Below are 21,720 nucleotides of genomic sequence, written 5' to 3' on the forward strand. Positions count from 1 at the left end.
AATTGGTAGGGTTCATTCCTCTGTATAAGTCCATCTTATTTGGTGAAATTGTTCTTGCTCTTTTTCTTGAGTCTTTGCCTTCCATGTCCTTCATCAATCTATCATAGAAAGCACGTGCTTTTTCATCAGTTGTTATTCAAAATTCTTCTTCTAAATATGTTAACATCAAACCCTCAGTACGCTCCCACCGGAATCTGATTTGATATCTTTTTAGTTCCTATGTCAAAAAAAGATATTTTCTTCTCCTTGCCAAGATTACTGATGGTACCTCTTTCAGAATTGCCGCTTTTCTTCCTTTGTAGTAGGTTGGGGTAGTATTATTTATTTTTAGTATTTCATCTCTTATTCTTTTCTTAGTAAAGTGAACTATGACATCTCTCTCTACTTTATTGCGACAGGTTAACCGGTGGATATTCTGTATACTCAATTTCATCACTCATATCTTTGCTGATATATGTGTTATTATTTGTCTGATATCTTCTTTAGCTTCTTCCATTATATTTCTATATCTCAGTTGGTATTCCATTTGTTGTTCGTATCTTTCTTGTTTTGACTCAATTTTGGTGTCTTTTTCTTCCATTTTGTTTATTTTTGTTTTCTGTTCTTCTTGAGCAGATATAATTTGTTGTTTCTCTTGTTTTAACTCACTTATCTCTTTCTGTAAAGTTGACATTTCTTTTCTTATTTCTCCCATATCTTTTTTAATTTCTCCCATATCTTCTGTAAGTTCCTTTCTCATGGTCTCATCGGTCTTGAAGTTAGTCTTGTTTTTCAGAGAATTTTTGAATCTCCTTCATAATATCTTTTAGGGTAAATTCTTCTGGCAATAAATTTCTCCTTGGTTATCCCAGGGCTCCTATGTTTTGTTTCTTTTCCTCCTTGGGGTCATTGTCCTTCTTTGTCTTTTGGGGTAACATTTTCTTATTTGTTTTTATTTTATTTTTTGTTGTTGATATTTAGTCTTTTATGTTTGGCTCTCTAGTGCTTTAATGTTGTTTTAAATCAAGTGTCCTGATTCTCCTTGATATTTTCAATTGAGTTTATGATTTTATTTCTTTTCTAATTGGAAGCTTTGTATTTATCTTACACTCTAATCAATTCTTGAATCAAATTGATGGATTTAATTGAGTTGTATTTAATTATGTAATTATTAAGTAGAAAATTTATCTATAGTATTGCTTGCCTTTCATTATTGATTGGTTAATTCTCTTTGCTCTTGGCTCTTATATTTTAAATCAATTTCTGTAATATTAAATTTTATATTGCCCTTGGGTCCTGCGTTGTATCTTTTGTCTTCCCCTTTACTTTTCCTTGCCTTGCTTCTCTTCTATGTATTTCTCTATGTTAGAGTCTGTGCTTTCCGTTGTATGTCTTTCTTCTTCCGTGTCGTTTTCTACCAATATCCCCTCAATGTCTCTATGCGATGCAGCTTCTTTACTTTTAAGTCTGTAGTGTCTCCAGTTTGGTATCCCTGCCTCTTCCTGTTTCCTTCTTCTGCCCTTCTATGTTCGCTTCTTACATCTTTACGTTGTTGCGTTTCCCTTCTCCTCGACTTCCTCCTCATCACTTCCTTCTTCTTCACCCTCATCGCCCCTCCTTTGTTTTGGCTGGTCTGCATCGTAGCCAAAACAATCTCTCATCAAGGTCAGTTGGTTTACTTTCAAGATTGGATTGTTCTTTGCAGGGGGGAGGAGTAATTAATGATATTATTTATTTGATTCAAGTCAATTAATTATATTAATTCAATTAATTGTATCAAGTTGTTTGATATCTGTTATTCTCAATTTTTTATGCCCAGGGATTAATTAATTAATATAGAAGCTTGGTCCTTATTTCCTTCTTTCCCAAATTGTATTTTATTAAGGCTTTCCTTTTCCAGTCCGTTCAAGCCTTCAGTTTGCTCCTTGGCTTTTGCCTCCTCTTTTTGTTCTCCCCAGCCAGGGAGTTCTCCGTCCTATTTTGGCTTGTCTTTTCCTTCCCCCCTCCTTTACTCATCTTCAGATCTTTGCTCTATTTCTCCTTTCCTTCCCCCCTTCACCATCTCTCCCCGATAGTTATTTTCTTCCTTTACGTGCCTCCGCATCTCCGTGTCTCTTTGCCTCCACGTCTCTTAGTTTTGGGTTTTCGTTCCTCTCTCACTGCAGCTTTCCCTCTCTCCCTCTGTATTTATTTTATCCAGATACCACCATGAAGACAGTTCGATAGTACTTACTTCTTGTTGCTTCAGCTTCTTAAAATTAAAATGTGGGGGGCTGGCAGTCTTCATGGACCTGTCGCTGGACCGGGGTCGCTTTCCCAGCGGAGCCTTTTATGACAGGGGTGATCCTGCAGTTTTTTCAACCCAGATTCCTTTTTCTGAATGGACATGGTGAAATAACTTTGAAAAGTAATGGATCCTTATGGCTTCATGTTCTGTCATTCTCTCATGGCTGGAAAATTTGGTCTTGTCACTGAGGCAATAATTAGCTACAGCACATCTGATTTGCCTTTCTCACTAGTAGAGAAGTTAAATCCTTTGACTAAAACACAGGGAAAGTTTTTAAACCCTGCCTTTTCTTCAGCATCTGGCAATTGTCATGTTGAGAAAGTACTATTCAATATTGTGAGCTTCCAGGAAAATAAAAAGAGTTGAAGCCAATGGGCTCATACAATTCCTTATCACACCTGGGAAAGTTGCAATTGTGTCCCATATTAGATATCTTACAATCTCATCACATTAGGGCTTAAATGGTCCCCTTTGCCTCTTTTGGATGGGCCTGCTAAGCACCATCAGATGACCCTGGCTTGACCCCCACCCCACCCCCCCACCCCCAAAGCAGAGGGGAAGTGTCACAAGACTCTTCCTCTGCCACCATGGAGAGGAAAGTATACTGATGGAGCTACACACATTTTTGGGGGAAAGGACAATGTACATGTGATGGGGGAAGAAGAGAAACAGCACAGCCCAGGGGCCATGTGAAGAGGTCCTTAAGAAGCACTGGTTTGTGGTATGCAGATAGACTGAAAGCAATATTGCAATGCAATTGGAATAAATTGATTACATGTATGACACAGAATATCAGACTTAACCTGCTACACCTGGAAGGAGAAAGCTACACAGCAAATTAAGCCCACAAAGCAATTCCTGAACTGATTTATGTCTCAGAATACATAGGTTCAATTAAGAGAGAATTTGTGAGTTTCTACTGGAATGAGGCTGAATGTCCCCTTCTCCACCATTCAGTCATCAGTACTTTCTGAAACACTGATCCTGGCAATTTGGAGGACTACAGGAATAGTGAGACATATGGAGCACGAGCTGCAACTGGAGAATGGAGTAAGCAGAATCCATTTATGTTGCTCTGGCCTTTGAGCAAATGGAAGTACTAGGCCGCTCTCATCTCATTTATTTTAATGCTTATACATTAGGAGTCAGCTATTCTAATAATGATAATTATTATGGGGATGTTCCAAAAATGATGATAATGGAAAAAAATTGGCTAAGATCCTATATGAAGGTGATTTAAAGATTTTTTGACAATACAATTGCATATGAGCATGATACCTATCTGTGAAAAACTTGTTAGGAAAGTTCAACAAGATGCTGTAATCGATAATCAATAATAAAGCAAGCAACAAGGATGAAGGAGCACTAGGATAAGATAGTTTATAACTTTAAGACAAGCAATCCCCATTTTTTGCAGAAAAAAGAAAGCAGTGAGGAAAGACAATATCAGAAATCAAAACAAAAATATTATTTAGAATGAGGCAGTGATTATGTCACAAAACAGTTCTCCATCTAAGACACTAGAATAGAAGGAGCCCCCGGTGGCCAAGGGGATAAAAGCCTCGTAACTTGAAGGTTGGGTTGCTGACCTGAAAGCTGCCAGGTTCGAATCCCACCCGGGGAGAGCGCGGATGAGCTCCCTCTATCAGCTCCAGCTCCATGCGGGGACATGAGAGAAGCCTCCCACAAGGATGGTAAAACATCAAAACATCCGGGCGTCCCCTGGGCAACGTCCTTGCAGACAGCCAATTCTCTCACTTCAGAAGCAACTCCGGTTGCTCCTGACACGGAAAAAAAAAAAAAACTAGAATAGAACTAGGAGGAGCATTTATTGTTCTTGGCTCATTGCTTAATGTGGAAGAAATCATGAAAATCTGTTTTGCATGTGCTCCCAAGAGATCTTGGCAAATGTAGATTGACATCCCGTTAATGATACATACATGCATAAGTTGTACTGTGCATGTGGGCAGAATTATTTGCTATAGCATAATGGACTATTTTGTTGACAATGGAGGGAGTTTAGCTGCATATAGAGAAACACTGTGCATTGCGCCACAAAACTAAGTAATTAATATGTGTGACATTATGTTGTATTCTGCAGAAGGTTTGTGTAGTGCTCCTGCAAATTATCTCCATATACAGATACTTACACTATGCTGAGGGGATGTCGGGCTGCAGCCATAGTCTCTTGGAATTTAATATGGCTATAGAATTGTTAACAGAAATTATTCAATTATTTCAGGAAGCATTTTCAACCAATCTCATTTGGTGGTATTAGTTCCTCACAATGTACATGACTGTTTCCATTGTTTGAGGCTTCTTTCTTTGTTTGTGTGATAGAAAGGCGCTAACATGATCACATCTAGTACCACACACACACACACACACACACACACACAGATTGTCTGTTGTGAACAGCCATGGCGTCCATAGCCCATGGTGACCACCAATGCCAATACTCCACAATGAAAACATGAAGGGGACTATGTACTAGATGATTTACTCATCACTTTTCCTGTACACTGTATGTTCCATTTCTTATTCACAAGATTAAGAGCAAGATGGGTCAGCCAAAACCATGTCTACGAGTCTGTGAACAATATATGGAAGATAAGAGATAGCAAAGTCCTTCTTATTTTAAATGAACAAAATATTATCTTTTCCTCACCTGAATGATTTAGTTTTAAATATATTTTTAACATTGTTTTTGCCTTTGTTTTCATCTGAAGCTGAGAGTGTGCAACTTGCTCAAGGCCATGCAATGGGGCCTCCAGTCATAATGCTATGCTGATACCATTACACCATACTGGCTTTCATGAATTAAATGCACAGTAATTTTAGTAATTTGTGTTTAATGTGCCATTTTAGTCATTTTAATAAATTGTTATCCTAACTGCATATAAATTATAATTTCCTATTGAGGTCAACAAATGTTCTTGGCATTCTACCAATGATCTTGTTCTATGTTCCCTTAAAGTTTCACAGAATATATAAGGAAGGAAGCATCATCAGCATAATTAGCCCAGGAGCATTGTGCTTTTCCAAACTCTTACAGGGAAAACATTGCCTTGCTCCCCCACCCCTCTCTTACTCTTGGGTGGAATCCAAGGCTCTCCTACGTCTACTTAATAATCACAGCAGCTCAGGATTATGCAATAAATATTAAACATTGATTGTGGATTGAATTTGGGGTTTCTCATTCTTATTTCCCAGCTTTAACCATTACACAAGGCTGGGGTGGGCAAAATTCACCACTTTATTAATTTGAAAAACCATTTGGAAATAATCCTCTCTGTGAAAAAGGAAGGAAGGGAGGGAGGGAGGGAGGGAGGGAGGGAGGGAGGGAGGGAGGAAGATGGTTATCCTGATGGAAAGATCAGAATATTTTGAGTCCTATAATACTCCATGAATTGTTTTAATTCAAGCTGGGTTTCATAAGAACTTCGTAATTGTGAGAATTTTCTTGTTTCCTTTTCCCCTCTCTGTTTTGTGTTGTAGCTAAGAAAATTCTATGAAATACATGGGTTGCCATAAGTAGAGAGGTGAGTTAAAGTCAAGTTTGTACACACACACACACACACACACACACACACACACGGAGCAACCCACAAAGAACAGAGAGGATCTGTATCTTAAGGGATGCTAACATAACTCTTAGAAGTGAAGGGAACTGAAAGGGCCTCACCTTCTGCACTTGGTGCACAGTGGGGAAAGCAGCCTTAATAATGACCAAGAAAGCTAACAAAAACAAAAACCCATGAAAGGTGGTGGGATTATCTAAGGGAACAAACTTTTTTCAGATCTCACAGGGTTCGATGGAACAAAGAAAAAATGAAATGCAAAAATACAGAATGTGTGATGCCTGGCTCGACAACAGTCCATATGAGAAAGATCTTGGAGTCTTTGTGAACAACAAATTGAACATGAGCCAATAGTTTGATGCAACAGCTAAAAAAGCCAATGGGGTTTTGGGCTGCATCAAAAGGAGTATAGTGTCTAGATTGAGGGAAGTTGTGGTGCCTTTGTATTCTGCTTTGGTTGGACCTCACCTGGAATACTGTGTCCAATTCTGGGCACAACAGTTCAAAAGTGATATTGACAAGTTGGAGAGTGTCCAGAGGAGGGCAACTAAAATGATCAAAGGTTAGGAGACCATGTATCCCTATGAGTAGAGTCTTTAAAAACTGGATATGTTTAGCCTGCAGAAGAGAAGGTTTAGAGGAGATATGATAGCCATATATAAATATGTGAAAGGATATCAAAAGGAAGAGGATCAGACTTGTTTTCTGCTGTCCTGGAGATTAGGACTCGAAGCAATGGGTTCAAATTACTGGAAAGGAGATTCCACCTGAACATTAGGAAGAACTTCCTGACCATATGAATTGTTCAGCAGTAGAACTCTCTGCTTTAGAGTGTGGTGGAAGCTCCTTCCTTGGAGGTTTTTAAACAGAAGCTGGATGGCCATCTGTCAGGGGTACTTTTGCTTTTCCCACATGGCAGGGGGTTGGGCTAGATTAATAATAATAATAATAATAATAATAATAATAATAATAATAATAATAATAATAATTATTATTATTATTATTATTATTATTATTATTATTTATATCCCACTACCATCTCCCCAAAGGGACTCGGGTGGCTTACAAGACACTCCAGGGTGCACATATAACATACAACAGGTAAGAATGATACAAAAGTATAGAACAAGTCACATAAAATTATAACAACAGCCCCCATCAACACATATAGCATCAAATCAAAATAATACAGTTTTAAAGCAACAGTAGATAATTGCAGTCAATTCACAAAGTGCCATGTGTCAGCTTCATATGGCCCCATTCAGGCTATTCAAAGTCAAAGGTCTGTCTGGAGTGTTAGCTATCCCTCCGAGTTTGGTGTCATCTGCAAACTTGATGATCGTGCCTTCTAACCCTTCGTCTAAGTCGTTAATAAAGATGTTGAACAGAACCGGGCCCGCAGGGCTCCGTCCTGGGCCCGGTTCTGTTCAACATCTTTATTAACGACTTAGACGAAGGGTTAGAAGGCACGATCATCAAGTTTGCAGATGACACCAAACTCGGAGGGATAGCTAACACTCCAGAAGACAGGAGCAGAATTCAAAACGATCTTGACAGACTAGAGAGATGGGCCGAAACTAACAAAATGAAGTTCAACAGGGACAAATGCAAAATACTTCACTTCGGCAGAAAAAATGGAAATCAAAGATACAGAATGGGGGACGCCTGGCTTGACAGCAGTGTGTGCGAAAAAGATCTTGGTGTCCTCGTGGACAACAAGTTAAACATGAGCCTACAATGTGATGCGGCAGCTAAAAAAGCCAATGGGATTTTGGCCTGCATCAATAGGGGAATAACGTCTAGATCCAGGGAAGTCATGCTCCCCCTCTATTCTGCCTTGGTCAGACCACACCTGGAATACTGTGTCCAGTTTTGGGCACCGCAGATGAAGGGAGATGCTGACAAGCTGGAAAGCGTCCAGAGGAGGGCAACTAAAATGATTAAGGGTCTGGAGAACAAGCCCTATGAGGAGAGGCTTAAAGAGCTGGGCATGTTTAGCCTGCAGAAGAGAAGGCTGAGAGGAGACATGATAGCCATGTACAAATATGTGAGGGGAAGTCATAGGGAGGAGGGAGCAAGCTTATTTTCTGCTGCCCTGCAGACTAGGACACGGAACAATGGCTTCAAACTACAGGAAAGGAGATTCCACCTGAACATCAGGAAGAACTTCCTCACTGTGAGGGCTGTTCGGCAGTGGAACTCTCTCCCCCGGAATGTGGTGGAGGCTCCTTCTTTGGAAGCTTTTAAGCAGAGGCTGGATGGCCATCTGTCGGGGGTGCTTTGAATGCGATTTCCTGCTTCTTAGCGGGGGGTTGGACTAGATGGCCCTTGAGGTCTCTTCCAACTCTACTATTCTATGATTCTATGATTCTATGTCTGAACATCTATGTTTTCAGGTTGGAATGGAAGGATTGAAGAGTGGGGGCTAATCTAGATGGCTTGTGCGGTTTCTTCCAACTCTGTTATTCTATGCTTCTAACAGATACAGCATTTCCATATCACAAATAAGGGATTCATCATATGTTATATAGAAAGTCCAGGATATAATGGTGTTTCATATTTGTGTCATGAGATTTGCAGCATTGACAAAGAACAGATAAGGTGTCCAGCCAGCATTTCTCATTTGTGTGTGTTGAATTTTTATATCTTTGGATTAAAGCTAATGGATTTGGGACTCTGGCATTCATCACAACATTTCCATTTTATGTTGCAATCCTAAGTATACTTGCCTGGTTGAAAGTGCCATTTGACCCAATAGGATTTACTTCAATATTTTTAAAATTGTCCAATTTATCTTGCCCATATTATCAGTTGTTCAAGGATATGAAGTCAGGGAACTTTCATATCAACTGTTTTTAAGCTGCTCTGGGAACCTTTTGATTGAAGGGTGTGATATAATTATTTTAAACGCCTGCCATGGAGACCAAAATTTTGGGTGCTCAAGCCCCACGATAACCAATAACACAATGAAATGGTGTCACTTATATAAAGTGGCAAAATCAAAATAAATTTGGATTTTTTGGGAAATTTTTTCAAACCATGTATAACTGAGGGCCTTTCAACACAGACATATAACCCAGAATATCAAGCCAGAAAATTCCACAATGGCCGCTTTGAACTGGGTTATCTGAGTCCACACTGCCATATATTCTAGTTCAAAGCAGAAAATGGGGGATTTTATTCAGCTGTGTGGAAGGGGCCTGAATCCATGGATGCAGCATCTGTGGAACTGGAAGGCCAACTGCATAAATAAATGTATCATTATAAATTGCTAGTAGTTATTTATTAGTTTTGGGAAAGCCCTGATTGTTCTTAAATGAATGGAAGTTGTACACTTCCGCCATCAATATCAAGTAGCAATTCTTTTATGGGGAACAAAATGTATGATACAGATAATTCTTTTTTTTTTCTTTCACATTACAAACCTTAATTTATTTGTTCCAGCTTTGTACCTCGATATTCGAGCCATCGACAGAGGAACAGATAAGGTGTCCAGCCAGCGCTTCTCATATTTTGGTTCATTAGCTATAGGTGAAGAAGGTGATGATGGAGCCTGTACAATAATAAATGAGAATCAGTAAGCACAGTTTATTGGATCCTACAATGAAAAAAAAAACCTTAATGAATATTTATGTGAGCAAGAGCTCTTTTTCTAAAACTAATAAGGTAGAGAAACACCATCATATTGGAAAATCAGTGTACAGAAAATAAATAAAATAGTATTTAAAAATAGAACTTTTGTCGACTGTTGGAGCTCATTTCCCCTCATTATGTGTGCAACAGTAGAATAGTTTTTATTTCTGATAAAAGCAAAGTCTCACATCTAGTTCGCAATATAAATAATGCTAACTTGCATGCCATGTTTTCACAGAAGTCTTATTCATTTCATTAACATAACAATGCAAGAGGACAGTTCTGAGCATAAAACACTTATTTGTTGCTCTCAGAGTGTTTGAAGCACACTAAACTTAAAATGTACATACCATAACTTGATTTAAAGGATTATTCACGCACAGTCTTTCACACACAAAGCAATAACTTTGCAAGACATTATTCAGATATATACGTAACTTTCAGAACATGCCGCCTCTGTAACAGGGTGGGTATCAAACACATTTCAAATATTTTGAGACTACACTTTCGAATATTCCATATCACCAGCTATGTTGGCAATGGCGGACAGGAGCAATATCTAAGTAATAGGCCTCTGAGATCAATGAAAAGAATATTTCAATACTCATTACTAAATTAGGGAATGTGGAGAATTGTTTCTAAAGGGCTGGGCTGTGGTACAGCAATATATCACTGCTGACCAAAAGGTCATGAGATCAAAGCCCGTGATCAGATTGAGCTCCTGATTGTTTAATACCCTAGCTTACTGCCCACCTAAGCAGTTCAAAAACAGCTGCAGTTGTAAGTAGAGAAATTAGGGATTGCTTAATGCGGGGAGATTAATTAAATTTAATTTACAACACCATAAAACCACCGAGCGAAGAGCGAGGAGGAAATACTACAATCAAAGGACTGAGCGTCATAGTGGATGAAGCGACAGCTCCCCCTGTGGCTGGAATCGAGCATAACCTCCTGAAGCTGGAAGTTGGAAAAATATTGAATCACCTGTACTATCTGTATTTTGTATGTCTAATAATGGCACTGAATGTTTGCCATGTATATGTGCATTGTGATCCGCCCTTATTCCCCTTCGAGGTGAAAAGGGTGGAATATAAACACTGTAAATAATAAACAAATAAATAAATAATAAAGTTTCCTGCCAGGCAGGAAAAGCACAGTAAAACCACCCTCAACAGATGCCCATCCAGCTTTTGAAATAATAATAACAAAATAATAATAACAAAATAATAATAATATTATTAATAATAATAATAGGAAACCTACTAGGTAAACTTTGGAGTTACTGCCTCTCAAGTTTGCCTACCTCCAGAGGCAGTTCAATCGCGAGGTAAATTAGGCAGTTGTCTGTGGTGCGCTTCCATGTGTGCGCACCCCCCTGCCTCCTCCTCCCAGGGTCGTGGCCGCAGGAAGGCCACACCTGGGTGTAGGTGCCTCAACGGCACCCCCTGCCTCCTCACTCCCTCGCTGCCTCTTCTCTTCTCAGCTGAGACTTGCGCTGCATCCTCCCACCTGCCCAGTGCTGCAGCCGCGGCACCGCAAGGCCAGCAGACAAGGACGGCAGGTGCTGCTGCTGCCGCCTCAACCGCCCACCCTCCTCCCTCCCTCCCTTCGCCGCCGCCATGCAGTGGTCAAAGCGCAGAGGGCACGGGCCCACCCTCTGGCCAATCACCGGCCGCCATGTGCCATGCGGGGCAGGGCAGAGCTCAGCCACGTCGTTGCCATGGTTGCAGCACGTGGGGCCTTCTGGAGTCACTCATTTTCCCCGCCATAGCTGGGCCCGGCGCCCCTCTCGCTCCTTTAAGGCTGCTTCAGCCACAGCCTGGCCTCCTGCATGAGCTGGGAGTTTGGGTGGCAACTGAGGCCCTGCCTCGGGGACGTGGCCGGGGCTTACTTTCTGAGGCTTCCTGCCCCATATAGGACCCTGCCCACCGGACTTGAGTATTCCCCTCCTGCGTGAGCCTGGCTTTCCTCGAGGAGAAACTCCACCAAAACGGACTTGCCTCCAAGTAAAGGTGTGTGGAGCCTCCGAAGGTTGAGAGACCTCTCTTTCTTCCTGCCTCACGTGGGGAAGATATGTCTGGCTGCAGGGCTCCCATGACCCACCAGCTGTCTGGGGTCGCCTCTTCTTCCTCCCCCTCCTGCCCCCCAGAAGGGAGACCTGGAAAGCAGAGAGGGGAATGGAAGTGCGGAGGAAAAGCCCCCTTCCATGATCAACCAGCCACCTTTGCACTTCTAATTCCCCCCTCCTTTCCACGTCTCTCTTCTGGGAATGGAGTAGAGGAAGAGAAGGGAGCAGGGAGGAGGAGGAGGAGGAGGAGGAGGAAGGAGAGCAGGCAGGTGGCTCTCCCAAGCAGCCCCTCCCAAAAAGCTAAAGGAAAGACCCCCACCTACAATTTCCCTCCCCAAGCTTTCCCCTTCCTCCCTTCCCACCTGTTTTTCCCCCACTTTCACATCACCCTCTTCCCACCCCAGTCTTCCCTTTTTCTAGTTTCCCCCTTCTTATCCCAGTCTTTACTATCTCCATTCCTCAGCCCCCTCTCTCCACTTTCCATCCCAGCCTTTCCTGGTTTCCAGCCCCCTTTCCCACCTCAATCTTTTCCCCTTCCCCAGTTGCCACCTTTCCTTCTCCAATCTGTCCAACTACCTTCTTCCCACCTAATTTTCCTTCGTTTTCAAACACCCCTTCCCATTCCAAGTTTTTCTCATAATAATAATAATAATAATTTTATTTTATACCCCGCCCCATCTCCCTGAAGGGACCCGGGGCTGCTTACATGGGGCCAAGCCCAGGTCACAAACAATATAAAAACATAACAATAAAACAATCAATCAACAATAAAACAAGTCATAGGTCAAGATACAATAAATATACTATGATAAATTCTTGGTCGGCTCTAAAAAAAGAACTGGGCCAAAAAAGTGCAATTAGTGTCAGATTCAATCAGGGTGAGGTAGATCCCAGAACTATTGTCCTGTTATAGTGCTGGCGAAGGCATACACTATGGCCTGATAAAGGAATAGGGTATAATAAATGAGATAAGCAACAGGTCAATCCGTTACTATGGAGATCAGTCACCAAAGGCCTGTTGGAAGAACCAAGTTTTCAGGCTCTTCCAAAAGGTGAGGAGGGTAGGGGCCTGCCTGATCTACCTGGGGAGAAAGTTCCAGAGCTGGGGGGCCATGATGGAGAAGGCCCTCTTCCTCGTCCCCACCAATGGCGATTGCGAAGGTGGTGGGATCGAGAGGAGGGCCTCCCCCGACGAGCGTACAGACCGTGCAGGTTCATAGGGGGAAATGCGGTCACGAAGGTAGATGGGTCCCAAACCGTTCAGGGCTTTGTAGGTGATCACCTGCACCTTAAATTGGGATCGGAAAATAAATGGCAGCCAATGGAGCTCCTTGAACAGTGGTGTTGAACGCACCCTGTAATTTGCTCCAGTTAGAAGACTGGGTGCCGAATGCTGGACTAGTTGCAATTTCCGGGCCGTCTTCAAGGGCAGCCCCACGTAGAGCACATTGCAATAATCCAGTCTGGAGGTAACTAAGGCATGGACCATCATGGCCAGATCCGACTTCTCGAGGTATGGTCACACCTGGCGCATGTGATGACCCATGGGCCTTGTAGTCCTGCTCAGGACATTGTAATTCCTGATGAAGATGAAAACTTGGGTTTTTTACCTTCCCAGTCTGAACTGGATTCCTCTCAGCCAGATCTTTCCCAGGCAGATCTGGGAACCTTGCACCTGCAAGAAAGTTGTCTCCCAGAAGTATGTCAAACAAGCCCAGAGCCTACTTCTCCCGTGTTCTTGCGCCGGGAGTTTTGTAAACAACAGAGAAGTTTGGAATCAGCTTCGCGCAGGAGTGCGAGGATTGCAGCTAAGAATGTGGCCAATTAAGACTGCTTCTCGTGAGAATCTTTGGGGAGTCTCACATCTGGTCTCAGAGTTTAGCTTTCGGTTCTGATTCCCAGAGAACTGCTTCGGCGGGAAAGTTAGACTCTATTTAGGTGTTTTACCCGCGTAGTAACTTCGCGGAGTCAATTCGTCAGCCTACGGAGCGAGTTGTGTCTGGACAGCGCGCTCCGATTCAAGCCTCGCTCCTGCTCAAGCCTTGCCTTGCTATCCAGCCTTCGCCTTGCTTCCCAGCCTTTGTTTATCTACGGACTTTGCCTTGTTTCCCAGGATCAATCCTTGCCTTGTTCCACGGATTTTATCAAGTTATTCCACGGACCTTGTTCTTGTTCTTAGTTACCTTGTTCCACGTTCAAGCCTTGTTTCAAGTATCAAGTTATTTCCTAGCCTCGCTCAAGTTTCATGGACTAAAGGACCTTGTCATCTCCCCTCACTTTGCTTGGCAAAGTGAGTGTTTCGGTTATTGGATTACAACTTTGGACCTTAATATTTCTTATTGGACATTGCTTTTTTGGACTAATTCTGACCTTTCCTGAAAGGTCTAATTCTGGACTATTTTCTACACTTGTTTTTATTAACTTTATATATTCCTTCAATAAAGATATTAGATAGATTCTGGCCTCTGTGTATGGTTATTGGTGCTCTGCAGCCTGGGTCGTGACAGTTTGACTCCGCCACCCTAAGCACCAATTAACCTCGGCCAGAATGTCTACCGGAGTCGTACCTGGGCCGAGCGGCCAGCCGATTACCTACACCATCGACAAGGATGAGGTGGACCGAATCCGTGATAAGCTCAATGCACAGGATGGAGAAATAAGGGGTTTGAAGGAACGCGGAATTCGTCTTCCGGCCATGGCGTTGCCAACCAAGTTTACTGGAGAAGCTTCTAAGGTTCATGTTTTCCGTCGCCAATGTCAAGCTTATCTAGAGGCCCGTGCTGCCGAGTTTCCCCAAGAAGACATCAAAGTGGCATGGGTTTACAGTCTTCTAGACGGGCCAGCGGCCAGCTGGGCGACGGCACTGTACGACCAAGCCTCTCCACACCTAAGATCAGCGCAACACTTCTTGGACCACCTCAAGGAGACTTGGGGAATCGAGGACAATTTGGAGGCAGCCGGTCACAAACTCCGTCGCCTTTTCCAAGGAGACAGACCTATGTCTCAGTATATAGCCGAGTTCCGAGTGCTGGCCCACAACACCGGCTGGAACGATGTAGCCCTCAGGGGACAATTCCGGGAGGGTCTCAACATTGAAATGCTGGAAGAAATCTCCAAGGTGGATCCTCCCCAGACCCTCGAGGCACTCATTGATCAATGTTTACGGGCTGAAGTCATGATTGCCAACAGGAAACAGTGGGTTCGAGGCCAGGGCAGTAGAGCCGGGGCAAAACCCCCCGCTCCCGCCAGCGTTCAGCCACGTCCGGTGTGGAGACCCCCACCGCCAACCCCATACCCCAGAGGAGGCGAGGAGGTGCCGATGCAGTTGGGCAATGTGCGTCCCAGACTAGATGCCGCCGAGAAGGCCCGTCGTCAACGCTTAAACCTCTGCTGGTACTGCGGGAACGGGGGCCACTTCGCCAGAGAGTGCCCAGCCAAAGGGAAGCCTGCCGCCCGTCTTGCGGCGGCATCCTCCACGGAGACGAAGGCGTCTGAGCCGACTGGCACACAGCCGGCGGGGGAAGCCAACGACCGGGTGTAGAGAGGCTCGCCAACCCGGTCAAAAAATCCATCCAAGAGCCGCCAACCGGGGTCCTGTTCCTTCTCGTGGTCACATTATGGTCAGCAAAAAGGGGACCCGTCATGATCCACGCCATGATAGACTCTGGAGCTACCAACAATTTCATCGATAGAGAGTATGCCGACTCTCTGGGATTACAATATCATGATTTCAAGAATGCCCGTGTGGTGCAAGCCATAGACGGCCGCCCCCTCAAGACGGGCCCCGTAAGTCAGTGGTCGGAACCCACCAGGATGTGGATAAGGGAACATATGGAAGAGATTTCCTTCTTTGTTACCGAGGTTCCCCATTTCCCTGTGATTTTGGGAATTCCATGGCTGACTCTCCACGACCCTAACATCTCCTGGTCCAACAGAGAACTGCAGTTTGCTTCACCGTACTGCCAAAACCATTGCCTCGTAGCCAAGGTATGCCATGCCACAGACACCGAGCCCATCATCACCTTGCCAAAGAAGTACTCCGAGTATTGGGATGTATTCAATGAGAAAGAAGCCGAAAAATTACCCCCACATAGACCTTATGACTGTGCCATTGACTTGGTGGAGGGGGCCCCGATCCCGCGAGGGCATCTCTACTCCCTGACTGAACCAGAGCAAGAAGCTCTCAGGGAATTCCTAGAGACAAACCTTCGCAAGGGATTCATCAGACCCTCTCAATCCCCAGCCGCCTCCCCAGTGATGTTTGTGAAGAAGAAGTCAGGGGAACTACGCTTGGTGGTGGACTACAGAGCATTGAACAATATCACCAAGCGGAACAGCTATCCCCTGCCCTTAATCTCGGATCTACTGGATCGGCTTCGAGGAGCCAAGGTTTACACCAAGCTGGATCTTCGGGGGGCTTACAACTTAGTTCGCATCAGGGAAGGGGACGAGTGGAAGACCGCCTTCCAGACCAAATTCGGATTATTCGAGTCCCGAGTTATGAATTTCGGTTTATGCGGAGCCCCCGCAACGTTCCAGCATTTTGTCAATGACATTTTTCAGGACTATCTAGACAGGTTCTTGATAATCTACCTGGACGATTTTTTGGTGTTTTCTAGATCACAATCAGAACATGAGAACCACGTCAAAATGGTGTTACAACGATTGCGGGATCATGGACTTTATGCCAAGCTGGAAAAATGCGCCTTTGATCTACAAGAGGTAGATTTCCTTGGTTACCGCATCTCGCCTCTAGGGCTTTCCATGGATCCAGCCAAGGTTTCAGCAGTATTGGAATGGCGGGCGCCAACTAACAAGAAAGAGGTGCAGCGTTTCTTGGGGTTCGCGAACTATTACCGCAAGTTCATTCCAGATTTTGCCCGCTGGTCCGACCCCATCACTAGCTGCATCCGTGGAAAGCAGCCTTTCCGCTGGACTGATCAAGCAGAGAAAGGGTTCCAGCAACTAAAGAAACTATTCACCTCCCAGCCAATTCTACAGCACCCAAATCCTGGAACCCCTTTTGTGGTGCAAGCGGACGCCTCTGATGTGGCAATTGGGGCTGTACTCTTACAACCGGTGGGAGATCACCTCCATCCCTGTGCCTTTTATTCTCGTCAACTAACCACACCAGAGAGGAATTACACCATTTGGGAAAAAGAACTACTGGCCATAAAGGCAGCCTTTGAAACTTGGAGACATTGGCTAGAAGGGGCCAAATTTCCCATTGAAGTCCACACTGATCATCGTAATCTAGAACATCTAAGAACTGCCCGCAAACTAAATCAGAGGCAGCAACGTTGGGCTTTATTCTTTGAACGTTTCAACTTCCAGATCCATTATGTGACCCCAGCCCAAACCAAGCAAGCAGACGCCCTGTCACGTAAACCGGAATACGCTGCAGGACGCAAGGAGACCTTTGAATCCCAACTGCTACAACCCGAGAACTTTGCCACGCTCACGGTGGGGAACACCAAATCCATTCCCATTGGTTCAACTTCCCCTACTCCAGGACCCATCTGTGCTCAAGAAATCAGGGCTAGTCAGCAAGCAGATGCCTGGGCGCAGGACCAACTTCGCCAAGGTCTGCATTTTCCCTTTTCGCTTAAAGATGGGCTGCTCTGCTATAGAAATCATGTTTATATCCCACCCGGACCGGGCAGGGAAAAAGCGCTTCGTCTGTGTCATGACTGCAAACCAGCAGGACACTTCGGACTATTTAAAACTATGCATTTGATCCTAAGGGATTTTTGGTGGCCCAAGATCCGCAAGGATGTGGAAAAATATGTCAACACCTGCCCAGTATGCCAGCGCTCCAAGATACGAAGGGAGAAGCCCTCAGGGCTTTTACACCCCCTTCCTACCCCATCTCGCCCATGGGAAATAATTTCCGCGGATTTCATCACTGACCTACCACCTTCCTGTGGATTCACCACGATCTTGGTGGTGGTGGACCTTTTCACCAAGTTAGCCCATTTCATTCCCTGCGAAGGCCTCCCCACGGCCAAAGAAACTGCGGATCTATTTCTTCAACATGTTTTCAGACTACATGGATTGCCCAAGAGTTTAGTCACAGACCGTGGATCTCAATTCACCTCTCGTTTTTGGAAGGCACTACAAAAACTATTGGGCATAGACTCTCGCTTATCTTCAGCTCATCATCCCCAAACAGATGGGCAAACGGAGCGCACCAATGCCACTTTGGAGCAGTATCTTCGCTGTTATGTAAACTACCAACAGGACAATTGGGCTTCTCTGTTACCACTGTCTGAGTTTGCCTACAACAATGGAGTTCAAGCTTCTACAAAAGAAACGCCGTTCTTTGCAAACTACGGCTTCCATCCACGTTTCTTCCCCCCTGTCATTGAAACTTCAGAAGTTCCCGCAGCAGAGGATTGGCTGCAGGAACTCACAGCGGTGCAACAACTTTTGCTCCAGCAACTGGACCAAGCCAAGGAGGACTATAAACGCCACGCTGACAAACATCGCCAGCCGGGCCTCGAAATCAAGGTAGGAGATCGGGTTTTCCTGTCCACTCGCTTTCTGCCCTCCCACCGCCCTTGCCGGAAGTTAGATGCCCGTTTCATTGGCCCCTATCCAGTGGTGGCGCAATTAAACCCCGTGACTTTCAAACTCCAACTTCCGCGTTCAATGCGCATTCACCCAGTGTTTCACCGTTCCCTGCTCCTTCCGGCGGATGGTGTGCGACCTGATACAGACCAACCGGCCCCCCCTCCTGTTTTGATGAATGGGGAGGAGGAGTTCGAGGTTGAGGACATTTTGGATTCTCGCTTTCACCGCCGCCGCCTACAATATCTCATTGACTGGGTGGGTTTTGGCCCTGAGGAACGCTCTTGGGAAGACGCCTCCACAGTCCATGCTCCTGATCTAACCCGTCGCTTTCATCAGACCTATCCCACCAAACCGCGACCTCGCGCCTCGGGGAGAGGGCCCCAGTTTGGGAGGGGCCTTGAGGAGGGGGATAGTGTGATGACCCATGGGCCTTGTAGTCCTGCTCAGGACATTGTAATTCCTGATGAAGATGAAAACTTGGGTTTTTTACCTTCCCAGTCTGAACTGGATTCCTCTCAGCCAGATCTTTCCCAGGCAGATCTGGGAACCTTGCACCTGCAAGAAAGTTGTCTCCCAGAAGTATGTCAAACAAGCCCAGAGCCTACTTCTCCCGTGTTCTTGCGCCGGGAGTTTTGTAAACAACAGAGAAGTTTGGAATCAGCTTCGCGCAGGAGTGCGAGGATTGCAGCTAAGAATGTGGCCAATTAAGACTGCTTCTCGTGAGAATCTTTGGGGAGTCTCACATCTGGTCTCAGAGTTTAGCTTTCGGTTCTGATTCCCAGAGAACTGCTTCGGCGGGAAAGTTAGACTCTATTTAGGTGTTTTACCCGCGTAGTAACTTCGCGGAGTCAATTCGTCAGCCTACGGAGCGAGTTGTGTCTGGACAGCGCGCTCCGATTCAAGCCTCGCTCCTGCTCAAGCCTTGCCTTGCTATCCAGCCTTCGCCTTGCTTCCCAGCCTTTGTTTATCTACGGACTTTGCCTTGTTTCCCAGGATCAATCCTTGCCTTGTTCCACGGATTTTATCAAGTTATTCCACGGACCTTGTTCTTGTTCTTAGTTACCTTGTTCCACGTTCAAGCCTTGTTTCAAGTATCAAGTTATTTCCTAGCCTCGCTCAAGTTTCATGGACTAAAGGACCTTGTCATCTCCCCTCACTTTGCTTGGCAAAGTGAGTGTTTCGGTTATTGGATTACAACTTTGGACCTTAATATTTCTTATTGGACATTGCTTTTTTGGACTAATTCTGACCTTTCCTGAAAGGTCTAATTCTGGACTATTTTCTACACTTGTTTTTATTAACTTTATATATTCCTTCAATAAAGATATTAGATAGATTCTGGCCTCTGTGTATGGTTATTGGTGCTCTGCAGCCTGGGTCGTGACAGTGCATAAGTTTTAATTGTGCAAAGGCCCTCCCAGCTTCTGCTGACACCTGAGCATCAAGTGTCAGCATTGAGTCCAGGAGGACCCCCAAGCTGCGGACCTGCACCTTCAGGGGGAGTGTCACCCCGTCAAGCACAGGTAGCCACCCTATGTGTCAGGACCCAGGCTACAGAACACCAATAACCATGCGCAGAGGCCAGATTCTATCTCATATCTTTATTTTAGGAATATATAAAGTCAATAAAAACAAGTGAAGAATAAAGTTCAGAAGTAGACCTTTCAGGAAAGGTCAAATATAGTCCAGGAAAATAATGTCCAATATGAGATATTAGAGTCCAAAGTTATAATCCATTAACCGAAACACACACTTTGCCAAGCAATAGTGTGGGGAGATGACAAGGTCTTTTAGTCCATTGAAGCTTGACAACAGGGCTGGAAAACAAACTAGATTCTTGGCGAAACAAGACTTGGTACGAGGCAAACAAGAAACAAGAACAAGGTCCGTGGCAAGGTCCGCAGTCAAACGTGAAGCAAGGCAGGCTTGGAACTTGGTCCAGGAAACAAGGAACTGGGATTACTAAGTCCACACACAATCTCACTCCTCAAGCTGACGAGTTGACTCCGCAAGATTTCTTTCGCGGCAAAACACCTAAATAGGGTCTCGTTTCCCGCCAGAAGCACACTTTCCCTGGAGAACTAGAAGTGAAACCACTCTGTCCAGATGCATGACTCCTTAGAATTTCCCAAGGGAAGCAGACCTAATCAGCTAATTATTTGGCTGCGATTCTGGCACTCCGGCGATTCGCCTCCCTAGCTCCTCTATCTCTATTATAATTGTCTCTCCGGGAAAACGGGGGAGAATTCTGCCCAAGGCTTGTTTGGCTGACTTCTTGAGGGCAAACATCCTCCAGGTGCAGGGGCTCCGATTCTGGCTGAACCGGTGGAAATCCCATGTTTTCCTCTTCGTCTGCCACAATAGTACTAGGAACGGGACTACAAGGCCCATGAGACATCACACTATCCCCCTCCTCAAGGCCCCTCTCCAACATGGACCCTCTCCGCAGGGCGCGGGGTCGCGGCTTGGCAGGGTAGGCCTGATGGAAACGGCGGACTAAGTCGGGGGCATGGACTGTGGAAGCATCTTCCCAAGAGCGTTCTTCGGGGCCAAAACCCACCCAGTCAATGAGATACTGAAGTCGGCGGCGATGAAAGCGAGAATCCAAAATGTCCTGAACTTCGAATTCCTCCTCCCCTTCCACCAAGACAGGGGTGGGGGCCGGCCGGTTCGCATCAGGGCGTACACCATCTGCCGGAAGGAGCAGGGAACGATGAAACACTGGATGAATGCGCATGGAGCGCGGAAGTTGGAGTTTGAAAGTCACGGGGTTAAGTTGCGCCACCACTGGGTAGGGACCAATGAAGCGGGCATCTAGCTTCCGGCAGGGACGGAAAAAAGCGAGTGGACAACAGAACCCGATCTCCTACCTTGACTTCGGGGCCCGGCTGGCGGTGACTGTCAGCGTGGCGTTTATAGTCCTCCTTGGCTTGGTCCAGTTGCTGGAGCAATAGTTGTTGCACCGCTTTGAGTTCTTGCAGCCAGTCTTCCGCTGCGGGGACTTCCGAGGTTTCAATGACAGAAGGGAAGAAACGTGGATGGAAGCCATAGTTCGCAAAGAACGGGGTTTCCTTAGTTGAAGCCTGGACACCATTGTTGTAGGCAAACTCTGACAGAGGTAATAGGGAAGCCCAATTGTCCTGTTGATAGTTTACATAACAGCGAAGGTATTGTTCCAAAGTGGCATTGGTGCGCTCCGTTTGCCCATCCGTTTGGGGATGGTGAGCTGAAGATAAACGAGAGTCTATGCCCAGTAGTTGTTGCAGTGCCTTCCAGAAACGAGAGGTGAATTGAGATCCACGGTCAGTGACTAAACTCTTGGGCAATCCATGTAGCCGGAAAATATGCTGAAGGAATAAATCCGCAGTCTCTTTGGCCGTGGGGAGACCATCGCAGGGAATGAAATGGGCCAACTTGGTAAAAAGGTCCACCACCACCAGGATCGTGGTAAATCCAAGGGAGGGTGGTAGGTCAGTGATAAAATCCGCGGAAATTATCTCCCATGGGCGAGATGGAGTAGGAAGGGGTTGTAGTAGCCCTGACGGCTTCTCCCTTCTTGTCTTGGAACGCTGGCATACAGGGCAGGTATTGACATATTT

General features: G+C 45.1%; 1 protein-coding gene across 8 annotated transcripts in view; it reads right to left on the minus strand.

The window, feature by feature from the left end:
* Positions 1–21,720, minus strand: part of sntg2 (syntrophin gamma 2) — a 245,000-nt gene that overhangs the window by 121,739 nt on the left and 101,541 nt on the right. For 7 of the 8 annotated variants that reach the window (XM_062982648.1, XM_062982642.1, XM_062982657.1 and 4 more), the window contains one exon: positions 9,273–9,400. In XM_062982648.1, coding sequence (XP_062838718.1) covers positions 9,273–9,400 — 128 coding nt within the window. The remainder of the gene's footprint in view (positions 1–9,272; positions 9,401–21,720) is intronic. The other variant, XM_062982652.1, reaches the window with a different exon arrangement.

This window comes from Anolis carolinensis, chromosome 1, assembly GCF_035594765.1.
Source record: "Anolis carolinensis isolate JA03-04 chromosome 1, rAnoCar3.1.pri, whole genome shotgun sequence".
Classification (NCBI taxonomy): Eukaryota; Metazoa; Chordata; class Lepidosauria; order Squamata; family Dactyloidae; genus Anolis; species Anolis carolinensis.